The following is a 26,385-nucleotide window of genomic DNA, read 5'->3' as shown; positions in this document are numbered from 1 at the left end:
CATGGATGTGAATAGTTGGCCCTTTGTGAAACATTTTTTTAAATTGCAGCATAAGGTGCAGGCACTGATGGCTAGAAAGTAGCTATTTTGGGGTTATGAGCAGCAGCAGCAAAGTGCAAAGATCATACACAATACTTTGAGCTTTCTAGGACTCCCTGACTGAGCACCACCCACTGAGGCACACAGGACCTGCTCAGGGTTTGCGCAGTAGGATTTCTAAGCATTTAATGACTTTGCTTCAGAGACACAGAGTTCAGGACCCCACTCTGCTAGGCACTGTACAGACTTCAGACAACAGCCCCAGAACCAAAGAGCTCACGATTCAATTTACATGTCACAGAGGATGCAACAGGTAGACAAAAAGACAAATGGAGTGGGGATGAATTGAATGGATGAGATGAATAAAAATGAATACAGTTAATTAGAGAAGCAGAAGTCAAAGGTCACCATTTGCCTGACCAGTGCCAGCTGGCAGTGATTTGTAGCCATCACAGCAGAGGTAAGTTTTAATGAGCTATTTATGAAAGGATAAAGTGACAACTTTACGAATTTTGACAGAATGTTTTCTGCACGCACATGGAGCTGTATGGGAGAAAGCCTGGAGGTGTTTGAGGGACAAGGGAATAATTAGACAACTGAAGCTGGCATTTTAGCAAAGTGAAGGCTGGGGTCAACAGCTCAATAAACTAGTAGATCTGTTAGACAGAATGGTGTCTATGGGTCTTAAAGACAAAACACTTGCATTTTATGTGGTGAAGAGAAGGGGCCAGTGGAGAGAAATGAAGAGCCAGTGATGTGATCAGGGACGAGCCAAAAAAATGAAGAGAAGAAATTATTTAATTGCCTAAGCAACAATGCTAGGAGCCTGGTAATAAACAAGAAGAGTTAGAATTGCTCATTTTATGAGCACAAATTTGATCTAGTTACCATTACTGAAACCTGGTGGGATGATTTGCATGATTGGAATACTAAAATCAATGGTTACAACCTGCTTAGGAAGGATCAAGTAGACAAAAGAGGAGGGGGACTGGCACGCTAGATCAAAAATGGCATTACCTGTTTGTGAGTCACTCATAACTAGCAAGAAAATGCTTTTGAATGCTTATGGATAAATATCCTAACAGATAAAGCACAAGATGGGCTATTAGTTGGTGTCTGCTACAGACCCCAAATCACACTAGGGAACAGGATGACCAACTCCTTATGCACTTATCTACAATATGTAGGAAAAAAAGCTGTGTGATCATGGGGGACTTCTATTTGAGTGACATACACTGGAGGTCTCATGCTGCCAATACGAAAACATCCTTAGAATTTTTAAGTATTATCTATGACACGGATGGCCAAACTTACTGATCCTCCGAGCTGCACACAACAATCTTCAGAAGTTCGAGAGCTAGGACACACTCGCAGGAGCTTACGGCTTCATCCCTGTGGGAGGCGCCTGCCAGGGCTTGGGGCTTCAACCCCACTCCTGCTGAAGCCCCATGCCCCAGCAGGCACGCCCCACAGGGCTGAAGGTCTAAGAACACCTTCCCTTCTGCAAAACAGAGGCAACATGTGGGGGAGACATGTGGGGTCATGATTTTGGCCAGGGTTTGCTAGTCCCACTCAGAGGAGACAAAAATTGGGGGAGTGGTAAATAATGAAGAGAACAGGTCATTAAAACACAGTGATCAGGATTGGTTCATAAGCTGGGTCAAGCAAACAATATGCATTTTAGTAGGCTAAATGGAAATGTACAAATCTACAAACAAGGAATGTAGGCCATATTTACAGGACAGGGGATTCTATCCTGGAAACCAGTGATTCTGAAAAAGATTTGGGGTTTGTGATGGATAATCAACTAAGCATGAGCTCCCAGGGCTAATGAGATCCTTGGATGCATAAACAGGGGAATTTTAAGTAAGAGGAGAGAGGTTATTTTATGTCTGGTGAAATCTCTGCTGGAACATAATGTCCACAATTCAAGAAGGATGTTGATGAATTGGAGAGGGTTCAGGGAAGAGCCACAAGAATGATTAAAGGGTTAGAAAACATTCCTTATACTGATTGACTCAAGAGCAAAATCGGTTTAGCTTAACACAGAGAAGGTGAAGGGGTGACTTGATTCCAGTCTATATATACCTACATGGTGAACAAATATTTGATAATGGGTTCTTTAGTCTAGCAAGGGAAGGTATAACACAACTCAATGGCTGGAAGTTGTGGCTGGACAAATTCAAATTGAAATGCATAAATTTTTAACAGTGAGGGTAATTAACCATTGGAACAATTTACCAAGGGTCATGGTGGATACTCCATGGCAATTTTAAAATCAAGATAGGATTTTTTCTAAAAGATCTGTTCCAGGAATTGTTTTGGGGACGTTCTCTGGCCTGGGTTACACAGCAAGTCAGACTAGATGATCACAGCGGTCCCTTCTGGCCTTGGAATCTATGATCCTTGAAGCAGCATTCTCTAACTGACTTGGCTGATGTCAAGGTCAGAAGGCAGGAGAGATTACAATAGTTTGAGGTCTTGTCTACATGCACAAGTTGCATCAGTTGAATTAAAGGTATGTTGTTAAACTGATTCAGTGAAGCTGGTGCAAATGTGAGTGTGGACACTCTTACATCAGTTTAAACCTGATTTATGTAAGTTTAGCTTGCACCTGTACATTACACGAGTCATTTGACATACCTGTAATTAATTTGCATCAAATTACTGATATAAGATAAACTGACATAAACTGATCTTAAGTGATGTGTGTTCACTTACAAAACTGTACTGGTTTAACATCACAATTTAATTAAACTGGTGTAATTTTATGTCTAGATCAAGCTTAGGTAAGAGATGATGAGGGCATGAAAAAGAGCCTAGGAAATTTGGACAGGCAGAAAATTTTAGAAATATTAGGTAGATACAAAAGGTAAGACTTGGAAATGGCCTGGATGTGTGGATGAACAACGAGGGCTGACTTAAAAGTGATGCCCAGATTAAAAAGCTGAATAGCTGGGGAAAGGGTGGTGTTATCCATGGCAATGGAGAAAATAGGAAAAGAGGAAGACTTGAGGTGTGAGGATCAAAAGCTCAGTTTTGGCCATCTAGAGTTTTATATAATGGCTGGTCATCTATGAAGAGAAGTCAGAGACAGGCCCAGATTAATGACTGGATGGACTAAGAGTGATAGGAAGGAAGGAGAAAAGGAATGTGGAGAGAGGAGATGAGGAGTCATTTAGGAGTTTATCAATTTTCTTTTTGGAAAAGTCAGCGAGGTCTTGAGTAGGGAGAGAAGTGGGGCAAAAGGGAGTGTTACGTGGTGCATATATGGCTAGAATGAGAGGAGTGGTATTCAACTGGGGTGGAGATGTACAGTTGCTTGGCCAGGAAAATGTCACAACTGGAAGTGAGAACAAATTTGCAGGGGTGGAAGTCAGCATAATTATGGGACTTCTGCCAGAGACAGTCAGCTTCCCAGGGCAGGACCAGAGGGAGAGAGGACGTGGGGAATGAGCCAGGGTATATTTTGTAGTGGGAGAGAAGTGTAAAGACACTGAGGGTAAAGGATTTGCCAAGTGCTCGTAACTCTAGCCAGCTTGTACTCTTCCTGCCTTCCACTGAGGCCTATTTTCCTTGGCAAGTGGGGGATCTCATGTATGCATCCAGTCGTCAGTTACATGTCTGTGGTGATCCTGACTATTAGAATTCTCATCAGTTGCTTCCCTCTGGAAAGATTTCTGGATTTGGTCCACAATACCAAGGACTGAAGGACAGCTGCTGACATAATGATTTGCTTATTATGTCTCCAGTCAACAATTCCCCACTGAGGGAAGAAATACCTGCAGATGTCTCATATGGAAGATAATCCAATGAACTATATCTGAACAATAAGAGACCTAAAAGCTTGAAGGGCCTGCCAGAATATGGTAGTAGAGGGAGCCAAACTGGATTTGATCCAGATCCCTGATTTGAGGAAGGGCTGAACCAAAAACTAACATTGTGACACTCAATTTTCAGAAAGGCAGAGGTTTAAAAGTGAGGAAGCTACCTAGAAATATACCAAAGACAAAATATAAACTATTAACATCTTTATAATAAGCATGGTAGCTATTTAATCACTGCTAGAAGACATGCAATCTTGTAAACAAAACAGAAAAAGGAAAGCAAGGAGGAAAAAAGTATGGTTAAATGGCAAAGAGTTAGGTTCAAGAAATTCTAACCAAAGTGAAGAGAGCAGTAAGTAAATAGGGCCCTACCAAATTCACGGCCATGAAAAACACATCACGGACTGTGAAATCTGGTCTCTCCCTGTGAAATCTGGTCTTTTGTGGGCTTTTACCCTGTACTATACAGAATTTCACAGGGGAGACCAGCATTTCTCAAACTGGGGGTTCTGATCCAAAAGGGCGTTGCGGGGGGGTGCGTGTGTCACAAAGTTATAAAGTATGGGGGTCGCAGTATTGCCACCCTTACTTCTCTGCTGCCTTCAGAGCCGGGCGGCTGGAGAGCGGCGGCTGCTGACTGGCAGCAGCAGCAGCGCAGAAGTAAGAGTGGCAATACCAGACCATGCCACCCTTACCTCTGCGCTGGTGCTGGGGGCGGCTCTGCCTTCAGAACGGGGCTCCAGCAGCAGCGCAGAAGTCAGGGTAGCAATACCGCAACCCCCCACAATAGCCATGCAACCCCCTCCTCCCATTCCTTTTTAGGGCCAGGAACCCTACAATTACAACACTGTGACATTTCAGATTTAAATCGTTCAAATCACGAAATTTTACAATTTTAAAAATCCTATGATTGTGAAATTGACCAAAATGGACCGTGACTTTGGTAGGGCCCTAAACATAAACTCTGGCAAATAAAATCTAAACAGGAATTTAGAAAATAAAAGAGGGAATTTAGAGCATAAAAAGACAAGCACAGAAAAACAAACAAGAAATTACATTTCCTCGGCTCTTGCTTTCATGAAGTAGGTCTTCTGTGATGGCAGTCCTGGACCAGGCTGATTTCCACTGCTATGAACTTGTTCTCTCATCCTTCAGTTTTTCCATCTTCCTAGCCAAGCACGCTTCTCCACCCTGACTGTCTTCCCACCTGAAACCTCAGCTACGTATTCGCCACTTCTAATTCTCTCCTTAAGCCCTTCTCCCTTAACTTCCCTGTCTGCTCAAGATCATACTGATTTTCTCAAAGATGTATTGAGAAGGTGTGACGTTATCTGATTAAAATATGACCATGTAGATTATTGTTGCTACCACTCTCATATAATTGCAACAAATCTTATACAAGTAAGGTGTCAATAGAAAGGTTATTATTTGCTGAATATGATTACACTATTTAAAAACATGTATCATTTTTGTACTTGAAATTATGAATACTAACTATGTACCTGTATTTCAAATGTTTGCTCATGTAGTAACACCCACAAGGTATTTAGCCTGCACATCTTGAAGGAACTATTCAAATTGGATTGCCCATCAAAGAACACTAAAGTCACATTGGAAGATGCCTATCTAAACTTAATGGACTTTCATGTGAACATTCTAACTGGAGTATGGGGGATGGCCTCTACTATGACAAAGCGAAGGATACATGGACTTGTGACTTGCCCATGTGACTCCAAACACCATCTTGCTACCTGTAACGTTCCACAGTGAGAACAATGGGTTTCCCTTCACTTGGGAGAAGCTATAAAAGGCCCTGGAAACATGTCCATTTTGTTTCTTTCCTGCTCAAATCTCTGGACTATGATGAACTTGTATTAACGGGAGCATTCTAACCCAAGGACTGAGGACCTTCCCATGATTTGGAAGCAACCAGAGACTTAACAAGCCAGCAGCTTATTCCATCACTGCTACAAGCCTGATCCAAGAAGTTTGCAATTATTGTATGTATGTGATTCCTTTAACCAATTTTAACTCTCATCTCTTTCTTTCTTTCTTTCTTTCTTTCTTTCTATAAATAAACCTTTAGATATTAGATATTAAAGGACTGGCAACAGTGTGACTATTGGGTAAGATCTGAGTTATATATTGACCTAGGTATGTGGCCGCTCCTCTGGGATCAGAAGAACCCTTTTGTTTGATGAAATTGGTTTTAAATAACCACTCATCATTACGTCTAGTGTCTGGGTTTTGAATCCAGGACTGGAATACCTAAGGAGGCTGCATTTCTGACTTCTTGTTAGCCAGTGTGGTGAGACAGAAGTTTACTTTTGTTGCTGGTTTGGTATATGTCATGGAAGAATAACCACCAGTTTTGGGGTCTGTCTGCCCTTTTTTCCAGCAGCTTGTCCTGGATTTGGTATTCTCAGTCATGACCCACGGATGCATGGAGACAGAAGCTTTGAAATGGCTACCACTTTCCCTCTTTCATCACTCTCTCCTACTTCTCCTGTGTCACAGAAACCAAGGTTTGTCATCCACTTTCCTCCTCTTGCCCCACCTGCTTCAGTGACCCTATCCCACCCCATCTCCTGGCTTGACACCAGTTCTCATTTCCCCCCTCACCGTTCTCCACTTCTCCCTCTTTTCTGGGTGATTCCACTCTAAATACAAGCATTCTTCATTCCTCCTCCCCTTAAAAACCACTCACCCATGACACTGTTTCTCTCTCCAATTACCATTCTGTCTCCCTTCTTCTCTTTATCTCTAAGCTCATTGAAAGTGTTATCTATAACTACTATCTGGAATTTCTTTGCTCCAATTCCATCCTAGATTCTTTCCAATTTGGCCTCCACTTTCTATGCTTCACTGAAACTGCTGTCAGCAAAGTTTATAACATCCTTTTCATGGCCATTTTTTAGAACTAATATTTCACTCTCATCCTCCTTGACTGTCAGATGCCTTTGACACAGCTGTGCTTATCTGCAGATCTTGTTTTACTTCAACTTTAGTGACTCAGTCTTCTCATTTTCCTCTTACCTCTCTAATCACTCCTTCACTGTTCGATCTGGAAGATCCTCGATATTCCCCCCTCCAACCTTCAGTGGGGATCCTTCCTCTTCCCCCTCCACATCTTACATGCATGTGATTTTGTTTAAAAAGGAACACTTCAACTATCATCTTTATGTTGATGAATCACAAATCTACCTGTTTACTCTAGACCTGTATCCTTTCATTTAAAGTAAAATCTCTGCCTGTTTTTCTCTGTGGATCTTCAGCTGTCAGCATAAGGTCAACATGTTCCAAACTGAGCTTGTGATTATTTCCCTGCCAAGCCCTCCCCTTCATCTTTTCCTCAGTTACTGTGGAGAAAACCACCACCATAACATCACCATGCTACCTATCACTCAGACCCATAGTCTGGGCTTCAGCTTTGACTCAGTCACCTCTCTAGGTTTACAAATCCAGGCTGTTTCTAAATCATGTTGCTTCTTACTACAGAACTTCTCTAAGATGTGGGCTTTCCTCTCTATCCACACAAAAATAAACCTGTATTTAAATAAAAAGCCTGATTTAAGTAAATATTATTTATAAAAACTACAAAAATCTGATCAAATTTTATCCACCCTGCTCATTGCCCAAAGTTAAGATTCACTGCTTGAGGATTAGAAACTTCCCCAATAGGCATGTTATTTTACAGTGGTCCATTATGGGATTTTAGACCTTCTGAAGCTTCTGGTATTGATCACTGATAAGAGTTAGGATACTAAACTAGATGGATGGCTGATCTGATCAGGTATGGCAATTCCTATGTTCCTAATCAGGAAACAGTTTTATGCTACAGGTACATTCCCAGAAACCAGATCTCCATTACAAGCAGCTCTTTTAGGGCATTACCTGCCCATCCAAAGCTTTGAAGTTATGGAAATACCAAGCAGAGAGGGATATTCCACACATTTTGCCTCCCAGACATAATTTTATCTGCTGCCTATATAAAATACTCAGACCACAACAGAAAAGTGACTTGTATTTCCAACAGGTGGAGAGACACACTACACTGGCCATATTTACCTGACTTGCAGATTACAGTTAATGGAACTGTACACAAGACTAGCATCTGCACTGAAGTAAATGTTTGCTAGATAAGGCTCTTAGATACATCAAGCTGCTCACAAATTTTCCATCTCTCTCTTTTGATCTTCATCATTAGTTACACAGAAAGCTCAACTAAGAGACTTGATGAAAGGTGCTGCTGAGTAATGTCTAACAAACTGAAAACCATAGGTCAGATTCTCAGCTAGTGCAAACCAGCACAGCTCCACTGAAGCTACCTATTTTAACAGTATATGGAAAAATAAATTTCCCATTTACACCCATTGACATCAATGAGACTTAAGCATGTTGGTAAATTTAAGCATGTGCTGGAGAGCTTTAATGAATAAAGGCCATAGGTAGGATATGCTCTTTTAGATTGAGATGTCTGTGATTTCTTTAGTTACTCTAGGCAGAGAAAATTTACCACCACTCTTTTGGCTGATTACTAAAAGCAGATTTTCAATAATAAATAATAAATCAGAGCTAAAATGAGAGAGAGAGAGAGAGAGAGAGAGAGAGAGAGAGAGAGAGACTATTCTAACTGCACTGAAAGATCAACAGCATAGTTTTTGTTATACAAACAGAAACATTGACCGTTCCCTCAGGCCTGCTCTCCACACTATTTCTGACCAAATACTTTTACCAGCAAATTGAATAAATATCTCAACAACACTGAAGAAATTAGGTAATTAGGCAGCTGTTCTGTCCATCAACATTTTTTAACAATCAATTAGAAAAGCCTACATAATTTCAAGAAACAAATAAGAGGACACAAATTATAGAAGTGTTCAGCATGATGTCAACATCCACACTGCTCTCAAGGTAAGAATATCTGACGTAATTATGTTTTTTATTTCGGTGTACTGCAGAATAATAATGCATAAAAGAAAAAACATAATGAAAACTCTTATGGTTAGCTATTTATTAACTGAGGGCATTTGGGGGGGGTTCAGATATTTTTTGCAACAGCAAAGTATTACACTACAATTGTAGGCCATCTGTGTACTGAAACATAACACTAGTCAGATGAACAATACTTTCCTCCTATCTGATCAACCCTCTGAAATGCTGACAATTACAAACACAAAACTTTTCATTTCACTGCATCATGAAATGTTCAATTCCTATAAGCCTAGGTCTTGGTGCCTGAACACATTCATTTCTTCTAGTATTAGATACCAAAACGTATGCTCATAATTTTCAAATATCTAATAATGTTAGCTCCTCCACTTTGACCACAAAGATTTGACATTTTTGCCTTTTCAGGTAATCTCAACATATTAATCACACATCTTAGAACTGCTGAGTTCTCCTCCATTCAATTCTCGTCAGCTTCGGTTCCTTGCCAGTTCTACAGGTTTATGATAAGCCATGCACTTTAAAGTTTCAAAGCTACCAATATCAACCTAAAGAGGCTGAAACGTGTGTATTTTCTGACATGGAAATAAAGGTAATTTGAACAGGAAAAGATCTACACATCCTTCAGATTGTTCCCTTTAATCACTGCTTAGCCAAACAATACATATTTAATGCTTAGCATTTCCTGATAATCAGCTCCTCCATCTCCCTAATCATTTTCTTCCCTTCTCTAGAGTCTCTCCACTAGATCACCATTTTTCTTGCAATAAGGAAGCAGAAATTGACTATAATATACTCGACGCAGATGCCACAGACCTGTACAGAGCAGGGACTATAACTTCCCAGCTCCATGATGCAATGGTGTCTCAGCTTATGTAGCCCAAACTGCATTCTCTTTTTTTACCTTGCTATCCTTCAGTGAAAATTCATTTCCATTCTGCTGCCCAGTAGTACTCATAAGTGCTTTTTGGCATGACTGCTTTCACCCTTTCCTCGAACATCTGGTATCTGGATTGTTTTCACTTAGATATATTAGTTTTCAATTTCCCAATTTGATCATTTTATTATTTTCTGGCTGTTTTCTAATGTGTCTTGGCCCCTATATGTATTTTCTCTATCCTCAATAAAGTTGGCAGCTCCTCCCAATTTAGAGTCATCTCCAGATTTAACATGCTGTTTACCTGCTCTTCTAGACCAGTGGTTTCAAACTTTTTTTCTGGCAACGCAGTTGAAGAAAACTGTAGATGCCCATGACCCAACGGAGCTGGGGATGAGGGGTTTGGCATGTGGGAGGGGGCTCAGGGCAGAGGCAGAGGGTTGGGGTGTGGGAGTGAGAGCTGCAGGGTGGTGCCAGGAATGAGGGGTTCAGGGTGTGGGAGGGGGCTCTGAGCTGGGGCAGGGAGTGGGGATGCAGGCTCTGGGCTGGGGATGAGGGGTTTGGGGTGCAGGAGGGGCCTCTGGGTTAGGGGGGCTCAGGGCTGGGGCAGGGGATTGGGGCGCAGGGTTGGGGTACGGGCTTACTTCTGGCAGCTCCTGGTCAGCAGCACAGCCAGGGTGCAGACTCAGGCTTCCCACCTGTCCTGGCACCGTGGACCGCGCTGCGCCCTGGAAGTGGCCAGCAGCAGGTCCGTCTCCTATGCGGAGGCGTGCAAGCAGCTCTGTGCAGTTCTCACCCGCAGGTACAACCCCCCAAGTTCCCATTGGCCGGGAACTGGACAATGGGAATGCGGAGCCAATGCTCGGTGTCGGGGCAGCACGTGGAACCCCATCACCCCCCTGCCTAGGAGCCGGACCTGTTGCTGGCCACTTCAAGGGTGCAATGCGGTGTCAGAACACGTAGGGACTACTAATTTTTACTGGCCGGCCGCCAGGTACCCTGGGTGCTGAGCAAGGCGACCCAGTGCCTTGCAATCCACGATCCAGTACTGGGTCACAACCCAATGTTTGAAAATTACTGGTCTAGACTATAAGTGAAAAAGTTAAATAAAGCATGACATAATACCAACACCTTAAATACCCCACTAGACATCTCCCAACATCTCAGTAAAATATAATGGGCCCTGATGTAACTCCTTTGATTTCATGGAGTTTTAAAATTAAATTCAAAACATGTAAATATGATAATAGGCTGTAAACAAACTCAAAAGTGAAGAAATGCAATAGAGCTCAGATCAAAAGTCCACTGAAAGACTCTGACTTCAGAGGGCTTTGGATTTGCTCTTTTGTGAGGTACTAACAGTAATAGTAACTTGCCCACTTTACCCAGATGTGGCAACTACTAGTTAAGGTGTTAAGGATTCAAGTGAGCATTATACCACACCGCCAAGTCAGGGTGTTGTGAACTTACACTGCAACGAAGAGCTATGGAAGAGATTGTGTGTCAACCTGTTTTAACACGGCACAACAAACTCCCTTCTCTGTTGCTGAGCAGCTATATTGATCAGTGTGGGGACAGGGTGATTCAATTCCCCAGCAAAGGCTAAGAGACCACTTGTGTCCCCCATATATATTTCTAAATTCTGACATGCTAACAAGCTACTACTACACTATGAAAGTACAGAAAATAATGGACTGAGAGGGGAGATAATGAAGTTTGATATTTTCAAGAACAGTATACATTTCTAAATTCTGGTCAAGGAGATTACAATTCCTGAGTCCCAGCAAACTACTGGCCACTTCCACCCAGCCCCCAGGAAAACCCTTTCAGCACAATATACCTGCATCCAGCAGCCACAATCATCAGCATTATGAGGGGAAGAGTTATCCTGTGCTTGTAGCATACCAACCTGGTCTCTCAGCCAAGACTGCTCTTGGAGAGCAATTAGGGAGACAAGGTGGGTGAGGTCATATCTTTTATTGGACCAGCTTCAGTTGGTGAGAGAGACAAGTTTACACAGAGGTCTTTGGGAAGAAGCTTGCCTCTCTCACCAACCGAAGTTGGTCCAATAAAAGATATGACCTCACCCACCTTGCATCCCTAATATTCTGGGACCAACACAGCTACAACAATATTGCACATAACAACAGGCAGACCATTCAAGCTTCTTCCTAACACAATAAGCACCACTAAAAAGGAAAGCTAAAATGTGTTCATAAAACCTGTCCTTTGGAACTGTTGGTATCTATCATTATATAGTTTTTAAAGACTTAATTTCATCTGTCCTGAAGGAACTTCAATATTGTTCAATGAATTGACCCTGCTGGACCTAGAGGAAATAAGTTGAACTTTTAGTGTCCAGGACTGTAGACTCTCTTTTAACTTTCTCATTGGTAGCTCAATAAAGTTACCTTTGCAGCTACCAAATGTTACTGGACTACTTTTAGTATGCTCAATACTTAGGATATCCTATTAGTTATTTTGTTAAAAATATTTATTTTACACATATTTTCGAAGGCAATTGTAAACTTCTTGTAACTGCTATAGTAGATGATTGCAAAGTCCATTTATACCATATATATTTCAAGATTTCTTTGGTATTGTGTGTTGAAATTTTGTCTTTTAGTCAAATAGTCAAAATAAGGAACTCCTGTATTAACCTTATTTTCCCTCGTATTTTAACCTCTCCTTGACAACCACTATTCAACACCTTTCACTCTGAGCATTTGTTGCAGCTGAAAGTGATTTTCTTCTTTGGTAAAAGTTGTTTTCAGATAGTCAAACAATCTAGAGCAATAAATCCTGACTTCAACTCACAATCCAGGCTTTGCAGCAGAACAAGAGACAAAACAATTGTTCCAAGATTCCCTTAACACCAACCACCACTAAACTAGAACTTGAACTGTATTATACACCATGCACTTAAGATCAACAAAATCAACAATGTGGCATTTTTTCTTTCTAATTGAATAAAATGATTCCACACTGGTAGATCATTAGTGGAGAGATCACATAATGAAACAAACAGCATTAACACCAGAAATATTCTTTGAAATGTTTAAAAAATGAGCAGCTGATGTAGTCTGGGAAACTGCCTAAACATATTAAAGAAAAATGTATAGATTTCTCACCTGTGGTAAATGTAATTGGAGACCCTCGCTGGGAATGGGCTGGCGAGATGGTGTCTGGTCCAGCTGCATGTTAAATAAGGATGCAAGAGCTGACTGAGCAGCCCGAGCCTTTGCAAGCTTTTTGTTCCTTCCTGATCCTTCAAAAGTTTGACCATCCACTGCCACTGCCATCACAAAGTTCTTAGCATGGCTTTCTCCACTTTCTGAGAGAAACTCATACTTCAACCCTGGCCGCAGCTCATTCAGAATCATCACAGGGTTCTTTCCACTGGTGGATGGATATGGTGATGGTGTGGGAAGAGGAGACTGGATAAGAGTACCGGCCACAGTGGATGAGGACAGACTGTAGTCTATACTGGAGCTATAAGATCCATCTCCATTGGACCCCAAATAAAAGGAATTGTCAGTCTGAACTGGTGTTTCAAATCCATTGAAAAGTGTGTCTGGGAAGTCTGCTTGGTCAGATGTAAAATCTGTGTTTACAGAGAGTGTTCTCCCCATCGCTAGGTGTGCTTCAGATGCATTTGGAAACTGAACAAAAGATCTCAAAGCCTTTTCAGCAGCATGAAGTTTTGCCTTCTTTTTTGTAGGGCCAGATCCCTCAAACACCTGTCCATTAACTTCAACTGCCATCACAAAAATAGGGGCATGAACTGGTCCTGTTTGGGATAGAAGCTTGTACTGTAAACCAGGTTTAATTTCATTCAGTTGCATCAGAGCATTCTTTGGCAAAACAGGCCCTGGTGTTTTCTTCCTCTTCTTAGGGCGGAACTTGGAGTGTCCATTGCTGCCCTCCTCCAATGGGCGTTTTCTGCTGCTGCTACCACCACCATTGGAGAGTTGAGACCCCTCCCTGGTATTTTGCACACTGCCATCCTTAGGTGGAACGTTGTCCATGTTGCGGTTTTCTTTAACATCAGTGCTGCTTGAACCTGTGGTGCCCAGAAAGAGTAACTTACAATGCCTTCGTTGCAGGATCTTGTAAATGCAAAATTTATAGATTCCTTTATCTATCTTTGTAACTGGAAGTGATGTGTGCTTATAGGTTTATGTCTTTGCAGGACAAACAAAAAACCATAATTTTAATAACCCAAGAAGTATCAGGTGCAGGTCTGAGTTACAAATTATGCATTTGACATTTTTATTAATACTGGGATTAAAAATTTGCACCATTTTTATTTTGCACTCAGATTACTTTTGAGACAAAAGGTCTATTTTTAAATTACTTTTGTTCTGAAAAATGTTCTAAACCCAGAAAGATTATTTATAATTTTAATCAACATTTTTGATACTTATATTTCAAAAAGTTCCATTAATAACTAATAAACGGAACATTTAAGATGAGTACTAGTGAGATATAAGTTTTCATATTAATTCAAACCACTTCACTTTAAGCTCATGTTGTGGCTCAAGTATGGCATCTTACATGATTTTTATTTATTTTAAAAAGAGAAGTTATATAAAATCTGAGTAATTTAATTAATTTAATAAAAATAACAAGCTCCTTTTGTAGGTTCACTGATTTAAGAGTGCATAAATATTGTATATACCTTTTTCTTTTCATTTGCTTGAAACAACCCTACTTATATATCACCTATATAGATATTTAACTGTGTCCATTTTAACAATATGACTAACTTTAAATGACTAACTTCTGGTAACTGGGCACTTATCTAGAATCATTTAAATGTTCATCCGAGAAGACTCCAACAAGAAACTAGAGCTTTTCACCCAACCACGCTGACTTGTTAACAGCCTGAACCAACTCCCACTGAAGCCAGTCAGACTCTTTCTTTCTTTTGACTTCAAAGGTAGTTAGATTAGACTGTAAACATGCACTGCAGAGTGGAATGAGCCAAACTCAGTGCCCATATTTATTCTTCTGATATCAATCCTCAAAACTTGGAAGTAAAGTCTGTAATAGACATACTTCATCTCTCCTCAGAATTCTGTTAAAAAAATCATGCTTAAATTATGTTGTTCCAGAAGAATAATATATATGGTTTTTGTACTATCATCTAGCAAGAAATTTTATATTTCTAATAGTCCTTTACACACAACTTTATAATTCTTTGCAAAGGAAAAGCAATTGCTTTTATTTTAGACAGAGTTCCTATTCCAAACATCCCCCTTAAAACACAGCAATCCTTTATTAAGATAGTATTAGAAAGCAAGAAGATTTGTAATACATGTTCAGGTTAAACCTGACAAATTAATCATGTTGTACACTGATAATTATTCATGGAACTGATTTGTTTATATAAAAACAAATTAAATTATTAAATTACGTTAACATAATATTTTTGAAATTACGAACTTGGGTGCTGATATCATACTATGAGTTAGTTCTAAGAATTGTTCCTGCTGCAGCTTTTAAATCCTAATTTTTGTTAGGTGAAGAAACTGCTGCAAATAAAGAGTTTGAATTTATACTAGTCTATGTAAATTAAAATGCAATTTTAGTAGTTTAAGAGTTTCCAGCCTTTCAGTTTTAAAGATTTCAAATATCTAGCAATATAATACACCCACAATGATAACAGATTATACAAATTAATCCAGAATTTAAACAAAACAAAGTGGAAATTTTCTTGCACTTTGATGGATTTCAAACTTTTGCTTAATTTTCCCAAATACTGGTGCACACACACCACTTCACCCAGTTTACAAAGCTGATGGAATGGTTACTAAATTTTCATTTATAACATCCTCCAGCAAAAGCTCGATAGGTTACTCCTTTCGGTGCTCGAAAAGAATAAAAGATCAAAAGAAAGAGCCAAAGTAGAAACATACACGTTGTTAACGAACAGGTATTGGACAATAAAAATTGGTACAATATTGGCAAATAGAAGTAAAATAAATCTTCTTGGGGAACACTCATATTCCCAAATTACTAATAGTTTGATCATTAGAAACATGCTCTGGCAATTCATTTTATCAGAAAAGGATTTCTGAAGTTGAACCTCAAATGGTATTGTACACAGTATATATACTAGTGGATTATAATAGTCAACACAACATGTTAATTCATGAAGTTTTGTTTCTTTTATAATACTGTAGTACTGCGTTGAGGGAATTTAAGTAACATAATTTAATAAAACTACTTAACGAACAGCGAATGTGGCATCAGAAGTTCACTATGAAATGGTATAATTTGTAAACTAAAGGGAAATTATTAGATATAAAATACCAATCATGGCCTCCATCTATAAATTTCTTTTCATTAAGGGTTCTAAACCAGTAACAATAAGACCAACTCCTCAAGGAAGTTGTGAAGGAGAATGCGGATCTAACTGTCTTTAATATTATAGTAGAACCTCAGAGTTACAGACACCTCAGGCTCCAGGGAGGGGGATCCAGGCTTCTACCCCGAGGAAGCACCAGAGCTCAGGGCCTTAAACCTGGGGGGAGTGCTGGGGCTTCAACCCTGTGGCTCTGCTCCTGGCTTTTGACCTGCGGGGGGCGCTGGGGCTTGGGCTCCCCAAGGCTCTGCTCCTGGTTTCAGCTGGGGTGTGTGTGTGCCAGGGCTTGGGGCTTTAGCTATGGGGGAATCGCTGGGGCTGAAACTGACACTCCCCTCTAGCTAAAGCCCTGGCGCCTCCCGGGGGCTGAAGCTGGGAACAGAGCCGCGGGGCTGAAACCCCGAGCCTCGGTGCCCCCCGTGGGGATGAAGCCCTGAGCCCCTGTTCACTCCACAGGTCAGAAGCCCTGAGCCCTGGTGCTCCCGAGGCTAAGAAACCCTGAGCCTCCCCACCCCCACCTGGAGCCCTGACCCACACCTCCATCCTGCGGCTGCAGACCTAACCCCCCACCCCCACCCCCATGGCAGAAGCCCTGAGTCCCAGGGCTAAAGCCCCAAAGCCGTACAGTAGTTGCTGGTTTTAATTTGTCTCCCCGCTGCCTGGTTTATTACTTCCGGTTCCACAGGGTGTCTGGCTGACCTGTAAGTCCGTAACTCTGGCGTTTGAATCTTTGAGATTCTACTGTAATTGAATCTGGAAACAAAACCTTTTATATTTAAGTATTAATATTTATTTAAAGATTATGGATCAGATTTTGAAAAGAGCTCAACTGCCATTTAGACCACTATATGAAGTGGTAAGCATTTCAAAAGCGCTCAGCCCACAGCTGCTCCTGATGTCCTAAATAGGAGCTTTTGAAAAGTTGGTCACTTCATAAAGGTGCCCAAATGGCAGCTGAGATCCTCTGAAAATCTAGCTATAAATTAACTCATTTGAATGTGAAACTAGTACTAAAACACGATGAAAAGAAATTGGTTTATAACCTGACATTAGATCTTGTGCTGCTGCTGTCACAGTTTTCAACAAAATATCCATTAGAACCAGCAGCATGCTCAGAAATATCAATATCAGCAACTTTATTGGTCAGTAAAATTCTTAGCTGATAGACTGCAAGAAAGGGTTCACTATCTGAACTGTTAAAACACTGCACTGAGCAAAATGGATACAACTTCTTCAAATCAGCTTTTGTGTTGAACAGGTGAATAGATGTCTACTTGAACCTCTCCTTAGTGAAGATACACACTCTTCCAGTGGTCACTTAACCACTAGGGTCAAGATTTTCAAAAAGTTAGACTCTAAACATGTATTTAAGCATCTATCTGATTTTCAAAAGTGCTGCACACCTCACAGCTCCCATTATGGTCAATGAGAGCTGTTCTGTGCGCAGCACTTTTGCAAACTAGTCAAAGTATGGATTTAGATGTCTGACTGCAGGATCCAACTTTTGGAAATCTTGGCCCCAGATAACTTGAGAGTGAGTCGTTTCTCAGACAAGCTAATTTGTTTTATGTACACTAAAAAATATTCCAGGGTGAACAGGAGATTTCAGCCATTTTTGCAGTATCTGCGTTGGCAAAAATCAAGTCTGATAGGATCAGCCATTGACGTTGTCAGCAGAAGAAGAAACAAGTTTTGCCACTGAAATGTTCTTTCCCTGGAGCTTTACTACGTATAAGGCACCAGAATAAAGAAGGAAGGCGTGCTACAAAGAAAACAGTTACCTCTTTGAAGAGAGGAGACATCTGTTATAAGTGTGCTTGTTTATTTTTGAGAGTTTCCTGGTCAAAGACATGGTTAACAAATACATGCAGGTAAGGTGGGCCATCGGGGCAGTCCCCTCATCTGATGAGAAAGAATGATCTCTGTTCACAGAATCTCAGGGTTGGAAGGGACCTCGGGAGATCATCTAGTCCAACTCCCTGCTCAAAGCAGGACCAATCCCCAATTTTTGCCCCAGATCCCTAAATGGCCCCCTCAAGGATTGAACTCACAATCCTGGGTTTAGCAGTTCAAAGCTCAAACCACTGAGCTATCCCTCTCGTGCCTAAATTTCACCCACTTGGTTAAGGCACAGCTGCAAAAATGTTGGCATCCTCTTTATTGCTGTTCTCATTAACTTTCTTGCGGAACTCTTAGCAAGGGCAACTTCCCTTGCAACAGGCATGTTGAGACCAATTACACATGGGTGAGCACTCTCTGGATGAGTTTTGTGGGAAGAAACTTGAAAAAACAGAAAGAGATCAGTACAGCCGCAAAGGGATTCATCAACCTGAATGGTTCACATTCAGGGTGTGCTGCAAGACCCGTCTCTTCTCTCTCGGACACAATCTGATGGGTAGGTCTGGGCAATGGGATGGATTTTGTGGGGAGAAGGGATTTTGAGGGGAGGTCAAATAATTTTTTATATTTTGATACTGTTGCAGGGTTATCTGGTTTTATACTGAGGTAACCGATGGGTCTTTTTATTATTATGAACATTTTTAAAAGATTGCCAAGGACACTCAGAGCACTGGATGGACTTAATGTGGAGCAGTAAAAAATTCAACTCAATAAATAAATTATAACTCTTTCCACTGCTTCTGTTGCGCTGCACTGGGCAACACAGCATGGGGAGTAGGTGGCCGGCCCTCAGTGGAGAAAGAAGTGGTTAGGGACTATTTAGAAAAGCTGGACGTGCACAAGTCCATGGGGCCGGATGCGATGCATCCGAGAGTGCTAAAGGAGTTGGCGACTGTGATTGCAGAGCCATTGGCCATTATCTTTGAAAACTCGTGGCGATCGGGGGAAGTCCCGGACGACTGGAAAAAGGCTAATGTAGTGCCCATCTTTAAAAAAGGGAAGAAGGAGGATCCTGGGAACTACAGGTCAGTCAGCCTCACCTCAGTCCCCGGAAAAATCATGGAGCAGGTCCTCAAGGAATCAATCCTGAAGCACTTAGAGGAGAGGAAAGTGATCAGGAACAGTCAGCATGGATTCACCAAGGGAAGGTCATGCCTGACTAATCTAATCGCCTTCTATGACGAGATTACTGGTTCTGTGGATAAAGGGAAAGCAGTGGATGTATTGTTTCTTGACTTTAGCAAAGCTTTCGACACGGTCTCCCACACTATTCTTGTCAGCAAGTTAAAGAAGTATGGGCTGGATGAATGCACTATAAGGTGGGTAGAAAGTTGGCTAGATTGTCGGGCTCAGTGGGTAGTGATCAATGGCTCCAAGTCTAGATGGCAAGCCGGTATCAAGTGGAGTGCCCCAAGGGTCGGTCCTGGGGCCAGTTTTGTTCAATATCTTCATAAATGATCTGGAGGATGATGTGGATTGCACTCTCAGCAAATTTGTGGATGATACTAAACTAGGAGGAGTGGTAGATACGGTGGCAGGTAGGGACAGGATACAGAGGGACCTAGACAAATTAGAGGATTGGGCCAAAAGAAATCTGATGAGGTTCAACAAGGATAAGTGCAGGGTCCTGCACTTAGGACGGAAGAATCCAATGCACCACTACAGACTAGGGACCGAATGGCTCGGCAGCAGTTCTGCAGAAAAGGACCTAGGGGTGACAGTGGACGAGAAGCTGGATATGAGTCAACAGTGTGCCCTTGTTGCCAAGAAGGCCAATGGCATTTTGGGATGTATAAGTAGGGGCATAGCCAACAGATTGAGGGACGTGATCGTTCCCCTCTATTCGACATTGGTGAGGCCTCATCTGGAGTACTGTGTCCAGTTTTGGGCCCCACACTACAAGAAGGATGTGGAAAAATTGGAGAGAGTCCAGCGAAGGGCAACAAAAATGATTAGGGGTCTGGAACACATGAGTTATGAGGAGAGGCTGAGGGAACTGGGATTGTTTAGTCTACAGAAGAGAAGAATGATGGGGGATTTGATAGCTGCTTTCAACTACCTGAGAAGCGGTTCCAGAGAGGATGGTTCTAGACTATTCTCAGTGGTGGAAGATGACAGGACAAGGAGTAATGGTCTCAAGTTGCAGTGGGGGAGGTTTAGGTTGGATATTAGGAAAAACTTTTTCACTAGGAGGGTGGTGAAACACTGGAATGCGTTACCTAGGGAGGTGGTAGAATCTCCTTCCTTAGAAGTTTTTAAGGTCAGGCTTGACAAAGCCCTGGCTGGGATGATTTAATTGGGGATTGGTCCTGCTTTGAGCAGGGGGTTGGACTAGATGACCTCCTGAGGTCCCTTCCAACCCTGATATTCTATGATTCTATGATTCTGTGTTGTTATACCACCTTCTCCACACCTTCAATGCATAAAAGACAAAAAGGCATTATACCCACTTTCACCTGAAATCCCAACAAGTGTTTTTTCAATTTTTTCCCTATTTTAGGAAAAAAATATAACCATTGCGTTCAAATTTTGCACAACCAATTTTATGTGAGTTTTAGTCTCTGCAGGTAAAATAAAGATTATAGTTGGAGGCTATGATATTGCATATGTCCACCTTCCTCTCCTGTCAAGATTTCCCTAAAAAGTAGTTCCACAAAAAATATAAGCTTTAACAGCTAACTTCTGATACTACAAGCTGCAGCTCCATGTGATTTAAAAGTGCAGAAAGATAGTGAATATTAATATTTGTAGAATTCAACGATAGATGGGCTGATTTTTTCATAATTTAAAAGGTTATACTATCAAATTTATTTAGAAGAATTTTACCCTTAATAAAATCCCTTCCCCACGCACGCACACACTAAGGAGACATACAAATGCACAAAGACTCCTCTGTATCATACATGACATCATCATCCAACTGTAACTGGCTCTATTTAGTTTCCCTTAGACATCCCTTGATTATACCATATGCTTCATGCATCGTCCTTGGTGCAGTGACATTTTTATATGACAAGATGAAAAGCTTATTGCATTTAACTGATTTCTCATTTTAATTAAAAAAGTTGTAGACATATTAAATATTTTGAATAAGGAAATTTACAGGACATCAATATAAAAAAATAACATTTTCCTCAAACTCTACAGGGCCATTTTTATTTGTATTCAGGCATATTCAGTTAGAACTTGCCTATTTAATTATGTAGTATTTTCTTTAATTCACTTGAATTATCAAAATTACATCTCTGACTTCTTTTAGTCCTTATTATGGGAGTGTCTTTTGGAAATTGTCGATCTTGTTCTCAACATAGCCTCCAGAGCACAGGCTAGGCTTAAAAAAAATAAATAAAAAGACAAACCCAATATGAATGTGTCATGGCCTCCCTAGTTGCAAGGTAATAGTAAGGGATAAGGGTTCAGGAATATTTATCTCTACTTACTGAAACTATTTTCCAGGAAAGTTCACAAACTTCAATTCAGCACTATGGGATTCTAGTAGTTCCTACATCAGTTGAAAGGCAAAGGCATTGCTGCCATTTCCTATTTGTGGTGTTTGAATGAATTTTGGCTAATTGATCATTTTGTTGTTTTTAAATGTCTAGTTGATTCAGTTGTCTTCTCTACATTAAAATCTTCTGAATATGCAAGAAAATTTATTTAACTGGCAGCAAACACAGGCCAACCCAAGCTAGTATTTTAATTAAAGAAACACAGCCCAGAAGAATAAATTTTAATAAAATGAAGTCATTTTACAACAGCCCAGCTTCTTGATTTCCCAATAAAAATTCACTGTAACGTCCCATGTAAAATTGTATCTTTCCCATACAAGGCCTTGCTGTACTGTTAGGATGTCAGGATGTCTTTATCAAAGAAAGGGTATGATATATGTTAGCTTTACAATTCAGGGACAGAATAAACAAATGCTCATGTTTAAACAGCATCGAACAATTTACAGTAAAGCATAGGAGATTTTCATGCACAGTACTTTAAGAGCAACACATATACACTACTTCATTATCATTTACAAAAAATAAGGATGGTTAAAAGACCAAATACCTTTAAAATGAGATAACTGGATAATAATGTGGTGGCAGTATTTCTTCCTGTAGGTAATTAGGGCTCAACCCTGCATGAGGCTGAGTACTTTCACACCAATTCAACAATGCATTTAGAAATGTGCTTAACTTTAAGCCCTTGCGGAGTTCCATTGAAGCCAAGGGGCTACTCATATCTAAAGCTACACATTTGCTTAAATGCTTTGCTAAATCTGAGCCAGAGCAAGACTAAACCGTTAATGAGAACAATCTGTTACTCTAAATAGCTGGGGACCAGAGCACTGTACAATTTTCTTCCTTTTCTTTCCTCCATTACTTGATTTCTCTCCTTATACATTCCCTCTTTCTTGTTTCACAAATCCTTATATTTGATCTACTTTATCCTCCCTCCCTCCATTCTCCTGTACCCCATGTCCTCACAATTCCTATCCCTTTCCCAGGTTTCCCAAACTCTCTTTCTTGCCCAATTTACCTAGTTTCCCCTCCCCCAGGTACACCCCAAAAGTAATAATGATCTCTGTTCCCTTCAAATCTCATTCCATCTATCATAGAATATCAGGGTTGAAAGGGACCTCAGGTGGTCATCTAGTCCAACCCGCTGCTCAAAGCAGGACCAATCCCCAACTAAATCATCCCAGCCAGGGCTTTGTCAAGCCTGACCTTAAAAACTTCTAAGGAAGGAGATTCCACCACCTCCCTAGGTAATGCATTCCAGTGTTTCACCACCCTCCTAGTGAAAAAGTTTTTCCTAATATCCAACCTAGACCACCCCCACTGCAACTTGAGACCATTACTCCTTGTTCTGTCATCTGCTACCACTGAGAACAGTCTAGATCCATCTTCTTTGGAACCCCCTTTCAGGTAGTTGAAAGCAGCTATCAAATCCCCCCTCGTTCTTCTCTTCCGCAGACTAAACAATCCCAGTTCCCTCAGCCTCTCCTCATAACTCATGTGTTCCAGTCCCCTAATCATTTTTGTTGCCCTCCGCTGGACTCTTTCCAATTTTTACACACCCTTCTTGTAGTGTGGGGCCCAAAACTGGACACAGTACTCCAGATGAGGCCTCACCAATGTCGAATAGAGGGGAATGATCACGTCCCTCGATCTGTTGGCAATGCCCCACCTTATACAGCCCAAAATGCCATTGGCCTTCTTGGCAACAAGGGCACACTTGACTCCTATCCAGCTTCTCATCCACTGTCACCCCTCGGTCCTTTTCTGCAGAACTGCTGCCGAGCCATTCGGTCCCTAGTCTGTAGCGGTGCATGGGATTCTTCTGTCCTAAGTGCAGGACTCTGCACTTGTTCTTGTTGAACCTCATCAGATTTCTTTTGGCCCAATCCTCTAATTTGTCTAGGTCCTTCTGTATCCTATCCCTACCCTCCAGCATATCTCCCTCTCCTCCCCGTTTAGTGCCATCTATTGCCTGTTGATTGACTGGCCGCTACAGGCACACTGCTGGCCACAAAGGCTCTGATCTTTAGGGCAGATAAGATCTCTGTTCAGCCTGATCTAATCTAGCTGGAAGATTGTAAGAGGCAGGAGCTCCTCTCTTACACTAACCCAGACCTCATATGAGTTTAGGATAGTCCTGTAATCTCTACTTCCAGTTCTTCTGCAGGGTGGCATTTGGGGATATTAGGTAGAAAGTACATAGAGCTAGGGGTGTTGGGACATCTAGTTTTTTGTAGGAGACAGTATGCTACACAGGGTACGTGCGTGCGTGTCGTACCAATAGAGTACATCACTCCGTATTTCTTCAGTGCAAACCATAGATGTATTAATTAATCATCATTACTTCACTGCAGGTTCAAAGTAGGAGAAAACAGGCTAAGAGGGAGCATGCTGTTTTGAAATACAAATATCTTTGACGATTAGTGATCATGGTATGAAGATATCAATCACGTGAAGGGTAACTGGATTATGTGTTAATCAGAATGTATTTGAAAGCTTTCCCAGTATGGAAATTCTTTTTTAATGAACACAAGTATAAAGTGAACTATACACACACAGAAATTTCCTCTCATTGTATTCATATCGTTTCTGTATGCCCACCCAGCTGCAAGGAAAATGGCTCTTGCAGAAAGGACTATATTGTTTATTATGTAAATATACATATCTTACTCATATTTTCTTCATCATCTATATCCATAGTGAAATACTTTTGCTGGTTTCTTGACTGGCGTAGACGGCTTCTATCTGAAAAATAGAGAGTGGGTGTTTTAAGCTTATATTACGTAAAATGAAAGAGCCCACATGATGAAGGCCTGGGACTAGGAGTCAGGAGATCGGGGTTGTTTCCACGGCTCTCCCACAATCATGTGCAACCAGGAACAACTCTGTGTGTCTTTCCCCCACAGAAGGGTAATGTTATTTCTCGAGCTCAAAAATATGGAGATGCTAAGAACCCGTTAATGTTTACAAGCATTTTTACATTTTCAGATGGCAGACTGTCTAGAAGGGCATACTGTTTTTAATCTGTTGTACTTCCCCTGGTTCATATACTTACAAGATATAAACTATGCACTCTCACTGGAAAATGTGGTCATTTCCTTGTCTATTGCACCAACAGACTATTTTAAGGAATGTGACCAGTTAAAAGGTCACATGTGACAGCACCTCTGGAACTGGTTCAGTGGAGAGATGCTTCCCCTCCAGCAAGCCAGAGGAAAAAGGACAAAGTCAAAATACTGGCAACTTGATGTTGCAGGTAACATCAAGAAAATCCAGGCAAATCATATGCAGGGTAGAGCAGGTACTACTACTTAAAAGGACAGTTCCTGGAAAGAGGGGGTTTGTGGTAAAGACTGGGTTTGGTTAGACATTTGTATACATAAAGCCAGCCTTTGCTCCAACATCCTTCTAGAAGCTGTGCTGCTGAATAGCGATGGTGAAGTCCATATCCGCAGGAGAGAGAAACAGATGGTGCTGTCTCTTCCCTACATGTGGACTGCCTGAATATCTTGGTGTTACTTGCAATACCTGAGGTTATGTTACAAGAATAATGGTCTGGATTTTCACAAGTGCTGAGCACCCTTTCACTTTAACGGGAGCAATGGATGCTCGGTGTCTTTGAAAATCAGGGAAGTCTATAGACATCACATTACAACAAGAGACAAGACCATTATAATCTTACTACTTTGCACCTTTACAGCGCATGGTATCTTCTCTATGCTTTCCAGACATTTAATTATGCTAAAAAATCAGCACAAGACTCCTTCCTCAGCACATTTCCCACACAGCTGGGCCCAGGCAGGCAGAGGAGGGGGTGGGCTGCCGCCACCTCCCCAGCCGGGCTCTCTCGCAGAGACCCTGAGGGGAGTCAGCTGGCATGAGAAGTGTCTCTGTACCACTCCCTCAGCTTCCCGCCCAGGCCCGGCTGCCGGGGGGAGGGGCTGAGCAAGTTGGAAGTGCCGGGGGTGGGGGGAGGCGTAGCAGCAGCAGGACAGAGCACCCCTCCCCCGCCAGCAGGCCGAGCATGTGGCCCATCTGCGACTGCTAGTAGCAAATATCTCAAATGGCTGAAGATCGAACACTGGATGGGAAGGGGTCTCAGTTACTACAGTGAATTCTTTCCCTGGTGACTAGTTCAGGGTCTAACGGATTACCGTATTTGGGGTTGGGAAGGAATTTCCCTCCAGGTCAGATTGGCAGAGACCCTATTTTTGTTTTGACTTCCTCTGCTGCATGGGGCATGGGTCACTTGCTGGTTTGGAATGGAGTAAATGGTGAATTCTGTGGAACTTGAAGTCTTTAAATCATAATTAGAGGACTTCAGTAACTCAGCCAGAGGTTATGGGTCTATTACAGGAGTCTGTGGCTGAAGTTCTACGGTCCATGATGGGCAGGAGGTCAGAATAGATTATCACGATGGCGCCTTGTGACCTTAAAGTCTATGGGCCGGTCTACACTACCGCATAAGTCATTGTAACTTACATCACTCGGGTGTTAAAAGCACCCTCCCCCCTGTAGCGACACAAGTTTTGCACTGTCCACCACACCAGTGCTATGTCGGCGGGAGACGCTCTCTCCACAACATAGCTGCCAATTCTCGCAGAGATAGAGTAACTATGCCAGCACGCCTAATGCTGCATCGGAGCAGCTATTCTGATGTAGCGCTGAAGTGTAGACTTGTCCTATGAGTCTATAAGTAACCACAATTAAATGAAAAATTTGATAAAAATGGATTTCCATTTGGAATTCATGCTTTGTGTTTATAGTTTCAGCATACATTTGGACTGCATATGATGACTGAAAAGAACCCTAAGTAAAACCCCCACTTTTGTTAAAGACCATAACTAGCCTCGTCAGTGAATTTCTGTTTTAGGTGTATAACACATTTCTTGCAAACATTGATACAGGCACCTA

The 26,385-nt window shown here is 41.5% G+C and overlaps 1 protein-coding gene across 3 annotated transcripts in view; it reads right to left on the bottom strand.

Moving 5' to 3' along the window:
* Window positions 1-26,385, bottom strand: part of ADARB1 (adenosine deaminase RNA specific B1) — a 259,164-nt gene that overhangs the window by 61,065 nt on the left and 171,714 nt on the right. For all 3 annotated transcript variants that reach the window (XM_077830584.1, XM_077830585.1, XM_077830586.1), the window contains 2 exons: window positions 24,142-24,216; window positions 12,825-13,756 (listed from right to left, as the gene is read on the bottom strand). In XM_077830584.1, the coding sequence (XP_077686710.1) occupies window positions 12,825-13,756; window positions 24,142-24,169 (960 nt within the window). In that variant the 5' untranslated portion in view covers window positions 24,170-24,216. The remainder of the gene's footprint in view (window positions 1-12,824; window positions 13,757-24,141; window positions 24,217-26,385) is intronic.

Source organism: Eretmochelys imbricata, chromosome 11 (genome assembly GCF_965152235.1).
Source record: "Eretmochelys imbricata isolate rEreImb1 chromosome 11, rEreImb1.hap1, whole genome shotgun sequence".
Classification (NCBI taxonomy): Eukaryota; Metazoa; Chordata; order Testudines; family Cheloniidae; genus Eretmochelys; species Eretmochelys imbricata.
This window is presented reverse-complemented; position numbering and strand designations above follow the sequence as displayed.